At 26.8% G+C, this 19,616-nt stretch overlaps 2 protein-coding genes across 2 annotated transcripts; both read left to right on the forward strand.

The window, feature by feature from the left end:
• Positions 1–4,481: 4,481 nt before the first annotated feature.
• Ak2 (Adenylate kinase 2) lies at positions 4,482–9,599 on the forward strand. Its single transcript, XM_011505362.1, has 7 exons — positions 4,482–4,609; positions 4,745–4,981; positions 5,085–5,252; positions 5,336–5,563; positions 7,365–7,443; positions 7,540–7,613; positions 9,516–9,599. Exons 1-7 carry the CDS (start codon positions 4,505–4,507, stop codon positions 9,597–9,599), a joined length of 975 nt encoding a protein of 324 aa, XP_011503664.1. The 5' UTR covers positions 4,482–4,504.
• Positions 9,600–12,032: 2,433 nt separating this feature from the next.
• Oseg4 (intraflagellar transport protein Oseg4) lies at positions 12,033–15,548 on the forward strand. The gene has a single exon (XM_011505346.1). It carries the CDS (start codon positions 12,033–12,035, stop codon positions 15,537–15,539), a length of 3,507 nt encoding a protein of 1,168 aa, XP_011503648.1. The 3' UTR covers positions 15,540–15,548.
• The last annotated feature ends 4,068 nt before the right edge of the window (positions 15,549–19,616 follow it).

Here is a 19,616-nt window from a genome sequence, read left to right on the forward strand (position 1 = left end):
CGAAAAGGTAAAATAGGATTTGTATGTTCTTCAAAAAGCAAAAAATTATGCTTCATCACTTGCATATGGAAATGCAAATTAGCCTTAGATAGCAAATGTCTTCGAGAATGTTAAATACTTGCGTTTACATTGAAAATCACGAATAGTATAGGATCTAACCACTATAATAATAATAACATAAGAAAGAAGAGAAAGGGCAATATAAGTTACAATAACAAAAAAATTAAACATAGAGTAATTTCTGTAGTATCCCAGAAATGAATTAATAATTGTAATTTTTTAAAGATATGTACTCATTTAGAACGAAGCAGGAGTATAGCAATCAGTTGCATTCTTTACTATAATAAAATTGTTGTTATTACAGAACTACTCTCAGGCTCAACGTAGACTTTCTATTTTTCTGAATAAACAAGTATGCTGCTCCAATTACATTATACCAATAGAGTGCTTTCATTTTCGTTAATGTTTATAGCTGCTTATTCTCTTCCATAATATAATGCTTCTTATACAAGATTTCAAACAAAAATTATTTATATTTCTTTTATATAATTTATATTGTATATATTATAAAATATATATAATAAAAATATTATGTGTTCTATATGTGAATAATAATTACATATTCATAAAAATTAGATTACACAGTGATAAAATAAAACATTTATTTTTATAATAAAATTGAAAGTATTTAACTAGTTCAAACTTTTGTGTATATCACTAAAATAAATACTTTTTTAGATATTTAATAAACAATTTAAAATGTTGTGTTGAAATTATATTGTAGATATAAAACAAGTATTAGACTAAAAAACTCCCAGGTGTTCGGTGGAAAGATTGGGGATGGGATATAAAGGAAATATAAAATATATAAAAAATATAATATAAATATAATAAAAATAAAAATATAAAAAATAAAAAAAAATATAAAGGAAATAAAGAAAGTGGAGGGGTTGGTGCATATATTCAATATTTAACACAATTGCGTATCTTGTTTTTTCTCTTTATTTAGAGACAACACAATGAATATGATTCTAAGATGGTGTTAAGGATCTGTGAGATGTAGTTCCGTGGTAATTATCACGTGGCGTTGGCATGCACTACATACAGGGGTAAGAGGTCGTAAATTTCTAGTAGTTCTTCGTGTAATGTCTGTGACGGCTAGCGCACTCGCATCTTCAAAATGCCCTTGTAGTCGGTGCCTGATACACGTCTAGCCGTTCGCCGGAGCTTTACGATCGTATAATGCCTATCGCGGCTGATGCATTCGCACCATTAGTGACCCGCGAGGCTGGCGCGTACGTGCTTTCAATATTTGGTTTCTCTTTCCATTAAATGCACAATAATTTATTGTTTTATCTAATTCTGTGATGAGTGCGTTGGTGGTACGCTTCTTATTAAATATTTACTCTTGTAATGCAATCAGCACTCTTGACTACTTGAACTATGACGCACTTATTTAGTTATTAAATGTATTGGCTGACTGGTATGAGGCGTGGTTTAGTGTGTAGCTGTGTAGAGTAATAACTGATAACTGATTGATCGAGTAATTTCCAGTGAGCCTACAAGCCTGTTGAATACGCGCACGAAACTGAAGGCTTAGTTGTTTCGTGGCGACTCTGCTGAGATATATCGACTACTTCATGGCGGTCCTGTTAAGGCAGACTGTGATGGCGTTCACGAAGAGAGTTTCACTAAGAGAGAGCGTGAATCGTCGCGTGCTTCCCTTAAGTATCCGCGCGACAGCTTACTTATCTGGCAACAATGCATAGGTGTTCCTATGTCGAAAGTCTTGCATGACGTCAGAATCTAAGCACTAGAACGTTCAAGAATTGTAGGGAAGCAAGCTTTAGTCAGTTGGAGAATTTTATCATAGCTGCTACACGGTGCATAGATAAACATTACAGGACGTTCGCAAGCAAAGGCATTAAAATGATCGAAAAATTTCGAAGTCAATGTTTACGATTTCGTGAGCTATAACGATTTAAAATTTCGGAGAATTAAATTTCTTGTAAAGTGCTCCAATCCTGAACAAATATTAATATTTGAATGTATATATTACCTTTATTTTGTGAGAATTCCAGAAAGACAAGCTTTAGAATGTTCGAGAATTCGAAGAATCAATGTTTACAAATATAAGCGCCAGAAGGCTTGTACTTTTCCCATTTTACAGTTCTTAGACATTGCTCCAATCCCGAACAATTGCATAGTGAAACAATATTAACTATTAGATTCTTTAAATAAATAGATCATATCCTACCAAATACTTAAAAAAATATTAATAGATACTTAGTTTATGCTATATTTTATTATTTATAATCAATTGTTTATGGAATGCTTTTTTATAATCAAGGTATAATTGTATAATTGTTTTTAAAACACACATTATATATTTACTTTAATTAGTGGTATACAATATATTTCTTAAGAATAATGTAAATGTTTTTCTATATTTTCAAAATTTTATACCAACGTAAATGTTATAATAATTAAATTTATCTACAATTGTTATTTTTTATTTAACAAAATTAGAAGCAATTTTAAAATACACAATAGTGCTGAATGTGTGTGGAAAAATGTTTTAAACTTATTATATTTTGCAAATGTATGCGATTTGAATATTAATTTCTTTAAGAAGTTGAAGAACAATAAGATTTTTCTTTAAGTAAATAAATAAAAATATATTATTTCGAAAAAAGAATAGCTTCCTTATTTTTATTAATTACGAATTTATAAATATATAAAATATTGTACTCAAAAATTGTCGAAGTAAAACAATTTCAATATCATTTTTTTAATTTAAATTGTGTAAAGTAAAATAAATTAATTTTTAATAAATAACGTTATTTTTAAGGCTGATCTTAGTGAAAAAATGTAAAATGAATTTTTTTTATCCAGCCATGTACGAACCATTTATAAATTTTATTCATAAATTTTTATCAATAAGAAAAATTTTTACATTATTTTAGTGTATTTTATTTTTAAATATAAAAACATTTTAAAACAGAATTAATGTTATACCGTTGTAATAAAGAATATATTCATTATATCTTCAAATTACACATTTGAACTTCGTAGAATAATGTAATAAGAAAAAAAATATGCATGTATAATCAATGTTTTTATAATAGAATTCAGTAATCATTTATACAAAATTTATATCCGATATAAAATATATATTATAAATCATTTAAGGTAAACATTATTTTATTTACTGATATTTAGTTGTGAAATTAAATAAAATAATAATTTCGTTTAATAAATAAATGTATTTGATAGAAATCTACAAAATCAATAAAAATCTTTTTTTTTAATTTAATCCACTTCTCTCATTACTGACAAAAATAATCCTATGTTAATACATACGGTTATTACTATTTACAAAATTAGCAGTATCTATGAATCTATATGCTAAATCGCATTTAAATAATGATCAAAATTAATACTTGTTAAACAAAAATAATAAAATTAAAACTATAATTATTTCATCTTTTCTCCCCCGTAGGCTGTCATATATATTCTATATATATATATATATATATATATATATATATATATAGCTCAGATGTCATATCATTTACGATATTAAAAGTTAATAAATTAAATACTTGATTACGCATCCATAGCTACATACATTCTCTTGTAAAATAAGACATTTTACATTTCTAGATTTATTATTTTTCATTTAATAATTCCAAACATATTTAAGAATTAATATTAAATTATTTAAGTAATTTATGAAAAACAACTTAAATTAAATCTAAAATTATCTTTACTTTATTCTTCTTTATTCTTTAATCGAGGATAGCATTGTTTATATAAAGCACGATTCTTTCAAATTACATGTTCAAAAGAATGTCGTAATTTTCTTTTTTGGTCTTATATAATTTTGTATTATTTATATTATTTACAAAATTTATTTTAATTATTTAAACATGGTGCTCAAATACTTTTTTTACTAGATTAATTTGTATTTAGCCAGATTTTGCACGTGCGGATAATCCTAATTTTTAATTAATATTAAATCTGTAAATACTTTGTATATTTTTTATGATAAGATAATTTAAGTTGATTTATGAGCAATTTATTTTAGCTGTAATTGAAGCAGTCGATAATTTTATTTAATAATACTATCGAAAAAATTTTAATTATGGTTTAAATTTTAAACTTTGTTTAAAAAAATTTTTTCAGAGAAATTAAATTAAAATAAATTTTAGTAAAAATTAAGATCTAACAAAATATTTATTTATACATTTTTTAAATTCACCGCTTTTATCGCTGTTTATAATTAAGTATATGGAATGTAACTTATAGCAGAAATTAAAGTCAATAATTTAAGATCTCTATTCCTCACTTCTTATTTTTACTTTCAATGCATTGTTGATTATTCTTCCTACATTTTCTTAAATGTTTTATGACTTGTAAGCTTCAATCGCAATTATCTGTTTTATATTCTTATCAATTGATATTTTAATTTATTGTATTCTAAAAATCCAATTTTATAAAAATGACACTCAAAGAAAAAATGTTTTCAAAGGACAAATTTGAACGACCACTTCGTGGAATTAATGCTGTTTTGTTAGGACCACCTGGTAGTGGAAAAGGCACACAAGTAATATTTTAATTTGTAATTCAAATTTTTTAAATTTACACACAAATCTTTATATATTTTCTCGTTTTTATAATTATTACAAATTATTACTTAATGCTATATTTTATTTTATTTTAAATCCCTTACAATTTTTAGGCACCAATATTAAAAGAAAGATATTGTGTTTGTCACTTATCAACTGGCGATATGTTAAGAGCAGAAATTCAGTCAGAGTCTATACTTGGTAGACAAGTTAAGAAAGTTATGGATGATGGTAAATTAGTTGATGATGATTTAGTTGTTAATATGATTGATAAAAATCTTGATAAGCCTGAGTGTAAACGTGGTTTCCTTTTAGATGGTTTTCCACGAACTGTAATTCAAGCAGAAAAGGTAACTGTACTGTTTTATTTAAGTATAGTATATTATTATATTTTATCGAATACTCTAGTATTATCATTTAATATTTTATTATAATGTTTTTTTAATATTATAGTTAGACGAAATGCTTGAAAAGAGAAAAACTAAACTAGATGCTGTGATTGAATTTGGAATCGATGATAGTTTATTAATTAAAAGAATTACTGGACGTTTAATTCATCCCAGTAGTGGAAGATCATATCATGAAGAATTTGCACCCCCAAAAGTTTTTATGAAAGATGATGCAAGTATATAATAAAAAATAATAGATTCTTAAATAATCTGAAGCTGATGTGTATCATAAATAATTATTTTTATTATTTATAGATAACTGGTGAAACATTAATAAAAAGATCTGATGATAATATTGAAGCACTTAATAAACGTCTTACTTCTTACCATTCTCAAACACAACCACTTGTTCATTACTATGGTATTAGAGGTATTCATAATTATGTCAATGCTGCAAAATCTTGTGAACAAGTATTCAAAGATATTGATTGTATATTTCATAAAGCAATTCAAGAAGACCAAAAAAAAAACTTTTTTAGTAGATTTTTTAAAAATTGTTAAAACATTCCTTCTATGATTTTTAATGAGTAATATTTTTAAAGGTAATATTTGTGTATATTGAAAATTATTTTAATACAAAATTGAATATAATTTAGTAAATAGTAAAATTTTGCTAATAAATTTGTCATTGATTTAAATATATCTTAAACTGTATATATGATCAATCCAATCAATGTATTGCATTTTTTAACATAAATTATTTTACTATTTAATAATTTCATAGATTACAGTTTTTTTAGTTTTATTTATATATAATGTTAAATCTAATATTTATACACATATAAAATAGATTACAATGTATAGAACTTTACATAATTAATAATATTTATCCAAATTATGTATATAAATGTGTTCAAATTTTTGCATAATTGTTTTTAAAATTATATAATTCATATTAATATAGTGTTGTATTACTGTGAAATGCTTTTTGACAACTGCTGTCAATATAGTTATAAAAAATATACATATTTTTATATAGTATTTTTATATATAAAAAGAAAAGAAAAATATTAGAAATATCTCATGAAACAAATTTTTTATAAATGAATATTGCAGTATTTTAAATAATTTTTATCATCCATAAAAAGTTTATAATATAATAATAATTATGTTTTATAAATATTTGAATCTACATAATTGATACAAAACATAAATAATTTTTAGAACAATTGTATTATAAAAATAATTATAAAATATGTTTAGCAAATATTTTTTCAAGAAGAATTTATTATATTTTAACGTACAGTATCATTTTATATATTCCTATGATTATATTAAAAAATTTCTAGTTTATATAAAAATTATATAATTGTATTATGTACACGCGATGAATTTTTACGATTTGAAATTTATGTGAACAATTTTGTACATATTATATCAATATAGTATTTCTATTGTACTCAGATAACATATTTTTTATACTTTTTATTTACAAAAACTTAAAAAATAAAATATGAATTTCTTTACATGTATATTTGTATATAAATATTGTGTAGCTTTATATAATTTTACTTTTTTTATTATAAAAGCTATATATAATTTGTTACAAATACATTGGTACTATTTTATATATTAACAATAGACATGTATTGATGTATAAACTTTTACGTTGTTTTTTTAATAAATTTTATCGTAAGAAAATGTTATATTTAATTCACTTGTAATTTATAATTGAAAAACGATGTTATATACTATCAATATAATAGTAAAAAGAATAAAAATAATAATAAATGTATAAATCTAAAATATTCAGAAACCTATGAATATCTTTCTACAAAAGTTATCTTAAATAATTTTATTGAAATATATCAAATTTATTTAAATTATTTTTATTAGTAGTAATAAATATATCTATTTCTAAAATATAAACAAAAAAATTATAATGTTGAAATTATCATTTGATTTGAAAATAATATATAAGAAATGAAAATGTTTATGTATTAAATTAGTTTGAGACCACATTGTAATATTTAAAAAAAAAATGTTTTCAATTAATTTTTATTAGATTCCATACACTATTCTATTAATGGTTGTTTTAATCTAAATTGAACCTAAAAATGTTTTCTTAAGATAAAAAATACAATACAATATTCATCATAATTTACTCTGGATAAGTAATGTTTCTCTATCAATCTCGACTTTTCATACATCTACGCTTTATTATTACCACAAATCAACAAAATACCATAGCCATGTATGGATAAAAAAAAGATGAAAAATAAAATATTGACGTAATTTAGCGATGTGTAATATTAAATTTTTTGGATATTGTTTAGAATTCCAGTCACTCGGTGGTCAGGAGACCAAGGTGGTTGGATTAGACCATACCATCGTTTTACTGATGGAAAGGGGGGAGGGTATGAGTGAGGGGTTAATGCATCAATTCAGTACAAGCACAATTGGGTTTCATGACTTTTATTTTAGTTAAATTTACAATTGATCAATGTTTTCACCCGTAGTTGTAGGAATTGTTGAGCTCGTCATGATCCTGACAGTTGGCAGAGAAACTGCAGGCGCCGTCCGGGTGTGCAAGGTGAGCCTGGTATTATTTGCGGGCGTGTGTCATCGTAGTAGCCTTGTAATGTATTGTAGCAGTAGTATGGAAATGGCTCTTTCTCTCTCTCTCTCTGTAGACGAAATGCCGTAGCGGTATCTTTTTACAGTATTTGTGGAGGTTAAGTTCGCTGGAGACGCGTGGCCAATGGCATAGCTCCATTAGCGAGATATATGGACCAGTCTCTTAGTGAATATAATGGGTGAATATAATGGTTGGTAAACAGATGATTATCCTTTCTAGAAGACGCCAACTAGCGGCTCGTAGCGATGTCAATGAGTATCACTATCGCTGGGGGCTGGCCGCGAGCGAGATGCGCTTGGCAACAATAATATGGTAATTAGTTGCGAGAGGCGTAAGGCAACAGACAGCGCCCTCGTAGCGGGCTGATAAGAATCAAGTAGCTGCTCTTTATAAATAGTCGTGCAGACTTTGAAGCTTTACCCTGTGCCGAGAGAGTTTCAATTCTAGGATATTCTGTTAAATTGTTGGAACATAAACTTTTGCCGATTCGAGACTTCGTAGTTGCTATGCGGATAAGTTGTACGACTTTCTTAGGCAAAGGCTTCTAAATAATTCTCAGAATTTTCTCGGCGAATTTTTCTGAGATTGCGATTTATAATGATTTAAATTTCATGGAATTAAATTTTATTGTTGAGTGCGCCAATCCTAAACAAATAAACAATTAAAAAATTCAAGTTCAAAACTTAAAATAATTATTAGAAAATAACATATACAATGTGAATTTATATTAAAATTTTATATCGTAGATAAATACTTACATTATTTTAAGAATTTTCTTTTTTTATAGTTGACATGAATATTTTATATATGTAAATGTTATTCGTTTACAACATATTATGGTACAAAATTTATCAAAATTTAATAGTCTAATATATCTTACCTGAAAAAATCAGAAATTTCATAAAAATTAAAAAAGGGCAAAATATGCTACACATTTCTTTGGGAATTCGAGTTTTTATGAAACATAAAAGATCTAGTACATTTTCCAATTAACCAAACACGTTAAAGAACATCTGTAAATTCACAACTTTTCTAAAAGTACTAAAATTATTATGAGAAAAGATTCTATTCTAATATAATACTAATAAACTATTGCTAATATTAATTACGGTTAAAAAAAAAAACTATTACAATTATTTTTTATTTTTACTTTTACTTTAGAAAAAGGCAAAATAGTTGACAAATTATTAAGAACATATTATATTTCCATAAAGATTTAAAGATCTCAAGAATTTACTTCATCATACTGTTCGAGTTTTCTGTGGAAGCAATTCAACAAAGATACAAAGAATTTCATATAACAATATGTATTATATTAATACTATAAGTCACAATCTTATATTTTTGAATAATTTATTTATATAACCAATTTTCAACAGGTAGTAAAATTTAGTCAAATACTAACGCTAGTGAAAAATTGTAAATTGTTGTTCGAATAGTAATCCAACAGTCATCTTCTTTATAGTTCACTTCGACTGCGATTATTTTTTTAGTAAATTTGTTTATTTCAGAAAATATCAATTTAATTTGGAATTTCACAAATTACTGAAATAATTTATCTATTTTATTAATATTTAATCATTTTTTATTTATTAATTTTTCGATTAATAATCTTACGTTACCAAGTTATTTAAAATAATTCGTACTTGAAAATATATAAATTTGTAGTGAAAACCATGAAATCGAATATTATAATCTTAATATTCTTATGATTCTAAATATTATTATTAATATCGTTCATAGAATATTTTTTTAAATTTTAACTATTATGTGAATATATAAATTATTATATATATAATTATGGTATATATTAATCGATAAATTATATTATGCACATGTTTCCCATGATCTAATTAGAGACTGTTTAACCAAAAGAAATTTCTAAATATTCTCTGCAAAGACACTCTTAACTTTCTTCGTCTACCTCCAGAGATCCTCTAAGTTAAGAACACAATATACGAAACCATATAAAAACTTAATCCTATCGGCTTCTTCAACAACACTTAATTGATATGTCGTTGAATTGATAAAAATACTTTTTACCGTTTTGTTAATGAAAGGTGAATTTTTCATTATTTTATATAAATGGTCAGAACTTCCAAATGAATTATCTGGTATATCTTGTTTTAAATATTGACGCTATATAGTCTAGACCCTGAAATAATTTATGAAATTAAATATGAGTGCACGTTCTGTAATAACTTGTAAGGTAAATTTTCTGCAAATAATGGTGTTAACGATCGCTATAATAACGGTACAAATTAAAACATCTATAAATTTAAAAATTATTAAAAACATCTTGTATTTCAGCAATAATAAAAAAATTACAGAAATCTTTAGCCCAAAATTCGAACATTGCCTATCCTTATCATTTAATAAAACAATAAAAGTAAGTACATACCAACAAATCTACGTAAAGATATTAAATGTAGTCACTACATTTCAATATCTATTTTCAAAAAACTAAATACAGTTTTTGTAAATGAAAATATTAGTCCTAAAATATGTTATATTCACGAAAGCATACATAATATTTTATATAATGAAATATTTATCGAATAATTATCGAAGTACTTCATTAATGTAATAATATTTCAAATAGTAAATAAAAATAATTTCTTATAAATATAAATATATTCATTATCGATTAGCATTAAAGATATTAATCGATTTGCATAAATTAAATTAATTAATTTTGAACATATCGCTATTTTCAATAGTTTTAAAAAACTGCACTGCTAAAGGGCCTCCTACTAAATGTATGTATTTTCTAATAAGAAAACTAGACTTTTATTTAGAAAAAGTATATAAAATTTTTTAAAAATAATACTATTAGCTTATTATTTTCTCTGACATTAAACATACGTTTAAAAACAATGTACTTACTACTTTGTTTACTACTTTGTAAACAATGTACTTATATTTCTGATTATAATTTTGTACATAAAATTGAAATATTGAGCACTAAAGCTGATATTTTGCCGATTGAAACTTTTATTTTTTCCTTTTATTTTTATATTACAAAGAAAACATTAATACGAATATGCAATTGCAATACGTTATTTTTAATTTAATTATAATAAACGCTTTTTAGTAAGAGAACAAACTGTTTTTATATATATTACTATCTTAGCAAGATTAAATAATTTAGAATATTTGATATAATATGAAAGTCAGTAAATAAAATTTTAAGTTATTATTTATACTTTAGTTAAATTATCAAATAAATATATGTAATAAGAAATACAGATTTATAATCAATATATATAGTCGATAAAGTTTTTCTAAATCTTTTCTAGAGTAAATTATTTATTTAAAGATATATGAAATAGATCTTACCAAATTTACTTTCATGCTTGGTATAATACATTATAATCTTATATATATGTATATATTTATAAATTGATTATATTTATATTACATTATTCAAATATTGACAATACGTTTTGACGTTAGAGAAATAGTAGTATTTCTTTTGTAAATATTATTTACTACTTTTGGGTATATTTCATATTTCTGGAATTATGTAAATTCGTGTGATTGCAATTTTTGTTTATAGCTTAGATTGAATTTTTTCAAAATAATGTCTTAAAAGTATTAACAAAATATTATTGTTTGTTTTGGAGAAATTCAAGTTAAATATTATATAATTTATTATAAATTGTAATAAGTAAAATTATGGATGTTTTTTTAATTAAATTTTATAACAATATACATTGACATTGTACTTGTTAAAAATGGAAAGAGACTCTAAAGATCTAATTCGAATTCAAATTTGATTCTATTATAAAAATTTTGAATATTTTATATATTTCATGACCCAATCAGCGAATTAGTGACCAAAACTGTTCCTACTGATATTTAAAATATAAAGCTGAAACTTATTTAATAATTTTATTAATATAAATGATTTAATAGTTGTAATTTATTTATTTTAATTCAAATTAAAAAATATCAAACTCTATTCTATTTTTAACATAAGTTTTTTATCTAATTACTTTCAATATTTTAACTATTTTTGTTTAATTTTAAAAATGTATAGCTCGCGCTTAAAGATAACCAACCAGCCTCTATTAATATTATTAAATATACGTGTCCTATCTAAATTGTAATACGTTTTCTGAATTTTCGACTTTATTTTGATTAATCAATTTTTGTGGACAATTTTTATTGTTCATTGTTTGTTATCTTATATTTTCAAAGAATGCAATTATACATTAAAATATCTGTATTTATTAAATTATTTAAGTTTTAGATTATATCATAAAAAGTAGTAGATTTAGTAATGTACTATAAACTTTATTCAAATTTAAGAAATAATTACGTATGTTAAATATTTATAATTTAATATTTATCATATATTTAAAAAAAATAATGTTTGTGTATTTAAGTAAAAAAATTGCTATACCAAATAATGTTTGTTTAAATTGTATATCATGGAATCAAAAGCAAGGTTATATAGCAATTGGAGGAAATGGTGGTCTTTTAAAAGTTATACGTGCTGATCAAAGTAGTGCAATTTCAGATAAAATTAATAATAGTATTAAAACTCGTTCCACAATTTCAACAAATAATTTAACTATGAATCAAACGTTAGAAGGTCATAATGGTAATATTCAAGTAGTTACTTGGAATGATGAATATCAAAAATTAACATCAAGCGATGACAATGGTGTTATTATTGTGTGGATGTTATATAAAGGTTCATGGTATGAAGAAATGATTAATAATCGTAATAAATCGATTGTAAAAGGAATGACTTGGTGTTCAAATGGTAAAAAAATATGTATTGTTTATGAAGATGGAGCTGTAATAGTTGGATCTGTAGATGGTAATAGGATTTGGAGTAAAGAATTAAAAAGTTTATCTTTAACTGCTGTACAATGGTCACCAGATGCTAAGTTACTTTTATTTGGATTAAAAAATGGCCAAGCTCATCTTTATGATGATCAAGGTGTCTTTTTAACCAAATTAGAAAATATTAGTGATGATCTTCATGCAATAGTTGCACTTAATTGGTATGATGGTCGCAATGGCTATACAGCAATTGACTGTCCTACATTAGCTGTATGTTTTCAAAATGGAAAAGTATGTTTATTAAAAGATACATGTGATAATAATTTAAAGAAAATAGATACAAATATGTCAATTACATGCTGTGTGTGGAATACTTTTGGATCTTTATTAGCAATAGCTGGAGTATCAATAAAACAAGAAAAAAAAGATTTCAATATTATTTGTTTTTATTCAGCTTTTGGAGAGCATATCAAAACTTTAAAAGTTCCTGGAAAAAGAATTAGCTCCTGTACTTGGGAAAGTGAATCCTTACGAATATGTCTTACAGTAGATTCTAATATATTTTTTGCTAATATTTGCCCTAATTATAAATGGGCATATTTCGACAATACAATGATATTCAGTGATGAAAAAATTAATAAAAATGGTGTATGTATTACATTCTGGAATACTATTACTAATAGTTGTTATTTTAAATATGTAAGGTCTTTAATAAATATTGTAGCTTATGGAGAACATTGTGTTCTTGCAACTAGTAATGATCCTACTCATGCTAAAGAAGGGTTTATTTTGTTGGTATGTAATTCAATTTCAACTCCTATTGATAAAAAGTTTCTTGACCTTGAGCCAAGTCAAATTACCATGAACAATAATACAGTAATTGTTGCTTCTAAAAATAATTTTCTTTTATGGAATTTTCGTGCTCCACAAAATTTTGATTTCAATGAAATTAAATCAAAAAATGAGCGAATTTACCATATTGACGACACTCCAACTGGAATAACTGAGGTTATTCAGGACTTGGACAGACATAAATATTTTGAAAGTTCGATAAGTCGAAGAAATTCTACAGATCCGATAAGTTGCATTAGCACTACAGAAAATATATTATTAATTGCTCGTGAATCTGGTATAATCCAACAATATTCATTACCTCAAGTGACATTAATGAAACGTTATACTTCATTGAGCAGGCCTTATAAGCTTGCCATTAACTGTAACTCAACAACAGCAGCTATAATTCATAACTGTGGTGTACTTCGCCTTTTACAACTAATAACCCCTAAGAATTATAACCAAGATACAGAGATCAAAATTTCAATGAAAAACATAGATGAGTATACAAAGTTTGAACGTAAAGATACATGGGCAATTTGTTGGGCTGAAGATAATCCTCATCTATTAGCTATTTTTGAGAAGAGCCGAATTTATGTATTCCGTGGACTTGAACCAGAAGAACCCATTGTGTGTAGAGGTTACATGTGTTATTTTCGAGATTTAGAAATTAGGTGTGTTCTATTAGACGAACTAATACGACGACCAGAGAAGGCACGGTCTGAACTCTTGCTTGATGTTGAAGTTAAATCCTTGCGTGATACAAGAAAACTCTTAGCATGTGTTGGATTACATGAAGCTGAAGCATTTGTGTGCGATAATCCACATCCTCGTCTTTGGCGACTTCTCGGTGAACATGCATTAAGACTGTTAGATCTCGAAGCTGCGGAAAATGCTATGGTTCGTTGCACTGATTATCTTAGTATTCGTTTTGTTAAGAAATTACGTGGCATACATGACTCTGGACTACAACGTGCTGAAGTTCTCGCATTTCTTGGTGATTATGACGAAGCGGAAAAGCTGTATCTAGAACTTGACCGACGTGACCTGGCAGTAACATTACGTCAAAAACTCGCTGAGTATCCACGGGCAATCCAACTTATGCAACTTGGAGTTGCTAGTTCAGATGCACAATTAGAATGCATGTATGCTAGTTGGGGTGAGCAATTGGCTTTGCGCCAAGAATGGAGAACAGCATGTGAACATTTAGAACGTGGTCGCGCATTCAAGCAACTACTTGACTGTCGCTATCGACTTGAAGAATATAATCAGTTAGCGGTAACTGCAGATCAATTAACCGAACAAACTCCAGAACTTTGGCGAGCTGCACGCATGCTTGCCTCTGTTGGTATGTGCCAACAAGCAGTGGATTGTTTTATACGATGTGCTGATGTGCGCCAAGCCATTGAAACATGTATACGCTCTAATCGTTGGGATAAAGCTCTTGAATTGGCACGAACTTGGCAGCTTCCAGGTATAGACGAACTATTAGCTAAGTACGCTCATCATTTACTTGTTTCAGGTCATTATTTACAGGCAATAGAATTATACCGCAAAGCAAATTGTTTATTGGAAGCTGCACAGTTACTACTTCAGTTAGCAACGAAACAAGCTCACGCTGGTGGAACACCGCTTCGACTGAAAAAAATATATGTATTAGCAGCACTTTTAATTCAGGAAAGAATAGAAGGACAAATTGTATATGACGCAGATAGTACAGAGACACGTGTAGTGGCAGAAGCATGGCGAGGAGCGGAAGCGTATCATTTCTTGTTATTGGCGCACCGCCAATTATATAAAGCAGAGCCACTAGCAGCACTGCGAACAACATTGCGACTGCGTGAGTACGAAGATTTGATTGATCAAGAACAGCTTTACGCACTTCTGGCATTAACGAGTTGCGCTTGCGGAGCATTATCAACTTGTTCCCGTGCTCTCATAAAATTAGAAGTGTTGAAACCATGTTACGAAGAATTATCACTAGAACTATTTGGACGACGATCACCACGAGATGCCCGACGACCCTCACGTATAGAGTGCCGAAGGTGTGAGAGTTTAGTACCCGATTGCTGTATTATGTGTCCTAGTTGCTCAAACTCTTTTCCACCTTGCGTTGTATCAGGTCGAGCACTGATGAATTTAACGGAAACGTGGTTATGCACCGTTTGTCGACGATACGTCAGCAATGGACGTGATGTGCTAAATGTGAATGGATGTCCCCTATGTCATAGTAATATCAGATTTTTATAAATTATATAGACTTGCTTCTTATTTATTACTTCTAATAGGAACTGAATATATTTCTAAAATATTTCCTTAAAGAACCATTCTAGTCTACTTTTGAAAAGAACAAAAATTGAAGAAGAATTATATTATAACACATCAGAAACAGAGAGAGAGGTGTTAAGACTCAAATTTTAATGAATCTGTTTAAAAGTTTTACTTTATGTTTTATTCGATTTTCATTGAACCACATAATTGTTGCTAATAATATTCGATACATATTATAATATAATATACTTATTTGACAATGGGTATGTATATAAATAAGTATCTCCATATAAAATATTTAAAATAAATTAAACAATTTTAAAAATTTTTGTCATATATTTAAATTTAATATTGTTTTCTTTTGTTTTCTTAATATTTTAAATCAATAATTATAAAAAAAAAAACAATTATATTTTTATTCAATAAATAATAATATTATAACTGTATATTTTACTCTCATATAAAACAAAGTAATATCTTAAAATATTACAGAAGTACGTGTGAATAAACAGGCATATTAATGTTTATAATGTTATAAGCATTTTATATGTATATACATTTTATACACAAGTTGCGTAAAATATGATTATAATGATACTATGAAAAATTCTTTTAATAATTGTATAAAGTATCAATTTGATACATAAATATTATAAAAGAATTAGAATAAAAAGATTTTGTTTAAACTAAGAATTCTATAAAATTTTAATATCTAATATATCTAATTTTTATTTAAGTTTTATTTTTCTTATAGTAGTAATTTAAAATTTTCATTCTTTACAACTTGATGTCTTAAAGAACTAATAGAGCACAGAAGTTTCCATGTATCAATTTATACTGTATTAAAATTTTGGTACAATTTTATTATAAAACTTTTAGTAAATTCTAACAAAGTTCATTAAAAAAGTATATGTATACTTTATGAATTAATCGGCTATAACAAGATAATTATAATGTTTTGATGTAAATATAAACAACTTATTATTTGCGTGAATGGTGTATTCTTTTTTTAAATGATAAGGTAAAGTTTACTTATTTTTTTAAATAAATTTATGTACCATTGTTGTAATCGGATTTGTCAATTTAGATTATATAATTAAATATTTTTTAATATTCTTAGATCATATATAGTTAAATTTCTAATTATTTATTCTAATTATTAATATATATATAAATATAAATATAAATATAAATATAAATATAAATTCTAATTATTAATAGTTTGATTAAATTCTTGAGAAGTTTTAGCAATAATAAAACACTTAAAATATATTTTCAATCGTACTCATATTACATTATTACTTTAATTAATAATTTAACAGATTCTTACGACACTCGTATAAATTTTGTCTTGATAATCAAAAGTCATAAAAATTCACACATGCTTATTCTAATAATTTTTTTTAATATCTAAGATTTATTCCAATTTATTGTATCTATATTATATTCACGACAATACATTAATAATGCTCACGGTATTACTATATTATTATAATTTATACTATATAATATGTACATATATAATTATTCCATATTAATATTACTATATTAATATTATTCTATATTTAATTAATAATTACTTATTAGGCAAGCATATTATGCACCTGGCTTACTTACATTGTATGTCTTAACAGATAATGACTAAAATAACTTTAAAAAATATTTCTAATAACTTTAAACAGTTCTTATTATTATAATAATCGTAGATAAATCGGGATTATATATTCAAACACCAATTGTCTGGGATCAGACTTAAAGCTTCCCTGAGATGTTGAAGGGAGGCTTGCTGGCAAGTGGAATAGACAATGCAATCATTCAACACTGCCTTTGTATGAGTTGGTTTTCCTTTTATTGAATATAATTATATAATAAATAATCAGTGGTCTATTGAGGTGAGATTGAAAATATAATACAATGAATACGTGAGAGTTTCTTTAGGTAATATGAGTGATAATGATTTTGTAAATGTATTCTTGATGTGGTGCGTGATTCTCCTACTCGTGGTTATGACTCGTAATGGTAGAGGGAGATGCGCTGATGATGCCGCCGTTGCCTCTATCGATAAGCTGCAGAGGCCTTAATGGTGCTGGTGTGACCGTCACTGGTGAGGGAGGGGCGTTGATGCCGCTGGTTGCCGCTACCGATAAGCTGGAGAGGCCTGAGTGTGGGGATGGTGTGACGTCACTGGCGGGGGGGGGATGCCGCTGGTTGGATATTGCTGCTTACTTAGTTCACGGAGCCGTGTGTTAGTGATTCGTAAGAACGTGTGTAATAGCGTAGCTTACGTGTGTTGAGGTCGATCCTTGTGTATAGGAGGTGATCTCTATGTAAGTGGTGTTTGACTTATAGGACGGCGATCCGATCTTGATGACTGCTTGATTGAACTAGTAAGAGGACGAGAGAGTCAAGTGCAGATCCTTAAATATTCTCGTACGAACTTGCTGCGCCGATAGCGTATCGATGGCTGTTGCTATGCCGATATTTGTCGTGACGTCAACAGGGCATAGCCTTGTAGGGTTCATTTGTTATTACTTTTCGAAATTATAGTCGTATATTCGAGTTTTTTTTGTTAGAAGCATTCTTCGAGTTCGTTTGCCATTTGTTTATGAAACAAATGTTCGCGCGCTCATACCTCTCCTACTTTTATTTCGCTTAAAATTGCTGCAATCCGTAACACCAATATTCATAATTTTTTTCATTTAACGTGTTTTTTTAAACAATTAGCAAAAAATCTAAAGAATTTCTAATTAATATTACGGAAAATATAATATATGTAAAATGTAAATTTCATCACTACCAATTTCTTGTAAATATATCATCATTTCTTTGTTCGTATCTTTAAGACTATAAGATATTTATATCTAATATATTGTTCTTAACAATTTGTGTGCTTTGTATATTAATAATTGTAGCATATATATATATATATTTTGCAAAAATAAAAATTAATTTTTTATATATATTAATTTGTTGTACTGTATATCAAAATCCAATTGTATTTTTATAAGAATACTAAATCTATTCATACTATTGGTATTCGATATTTTTATTTTATCCTAATTTGTACTTATTATAATTAATTAATTGAAGAAGATATATGAATATGTAGTATTTTGTACTCAATATCACCAATACTATTGTATTATTAATTCCATAAATTTTACTAATAAATAAATAGATATAATTTCTTTTATTTATAAACAAAATAACTATTAGAAGCAATAATTTTAAATTATATTTTTCATCATGTTTATTTAAATTTATTATTGAAAATACGACACTTGATAGAATAGATAGACAAGGATTGAATTACACAATACAAAATTTATTGTTTATTATAATATGATTCGGATACATTATATCTATATTATGGCGTAATATTTGAATTATTCGTTACGAAAATTCTCGATTTAAAGTTAAGCCTCGTGCTATATCCGCATAGCAACAAAGAAAGATTCTCGAACCAATAAAGCTTGCTTTCCGAGAATTCACCAGAGCTTCCAAGAATTACAGCGCTAAGTGTACGCAATAAGGAGCACCAAACGACGAAGAAAATTAGTCTTGTTTAGTAAGTCAAGTGTAATTAGTGCAAGTCATAACATTGAAAAGTTCTACACGTTTACAGGAATCCGTGCAAGGTATACTCATTTATTTATATTATTAATTATCTATTGCTGACCAGCTATCGGTGCGTCCTCTGCAACGTAACTATATCAGACCACATTAAGGGGGACGACATAGACTGGCATCTACAGAAAATTGTCTGTATCACATACCATTATATATTGCGACTCAGCGCCAACATTATCGGTCAGGCCTCTGCAACTTGATTCTTGTCAGACTGCGGAAGGAGGCGCCGATACTGTTTAAATAGTCCCCACTAACTCATGCTCGCGCAGGAGAGCGCTTATGGCCTCGTGACTCCCGCGATTCTTTCACCTGCAAAGATTGCCCAGAGGAGCGCCCACGACCCGCGACTCTCGAGATTCTCTTCCCCATAACGAACAATAAAGCATGTCCAGTATTACAACATAGTCCTAGCCTTGTACTCCCGAA

Source organism: Ceratosolen solmsi, unplaced genomic scaffold, assembly GCF_000503995.2.
Source record: "Ceratosolen solmsi marchali unplaced genomic scaffold, CerSol_1.0 scaffold12, whole genome shotgun sequence".
Classification (NCBI taxonomy): Eukaryota; Metazoa; Arthropoda; class Insecta; order Hymenoptera; family Agaonidae; genus Ceratosolen; species Ceratosolen solmsi.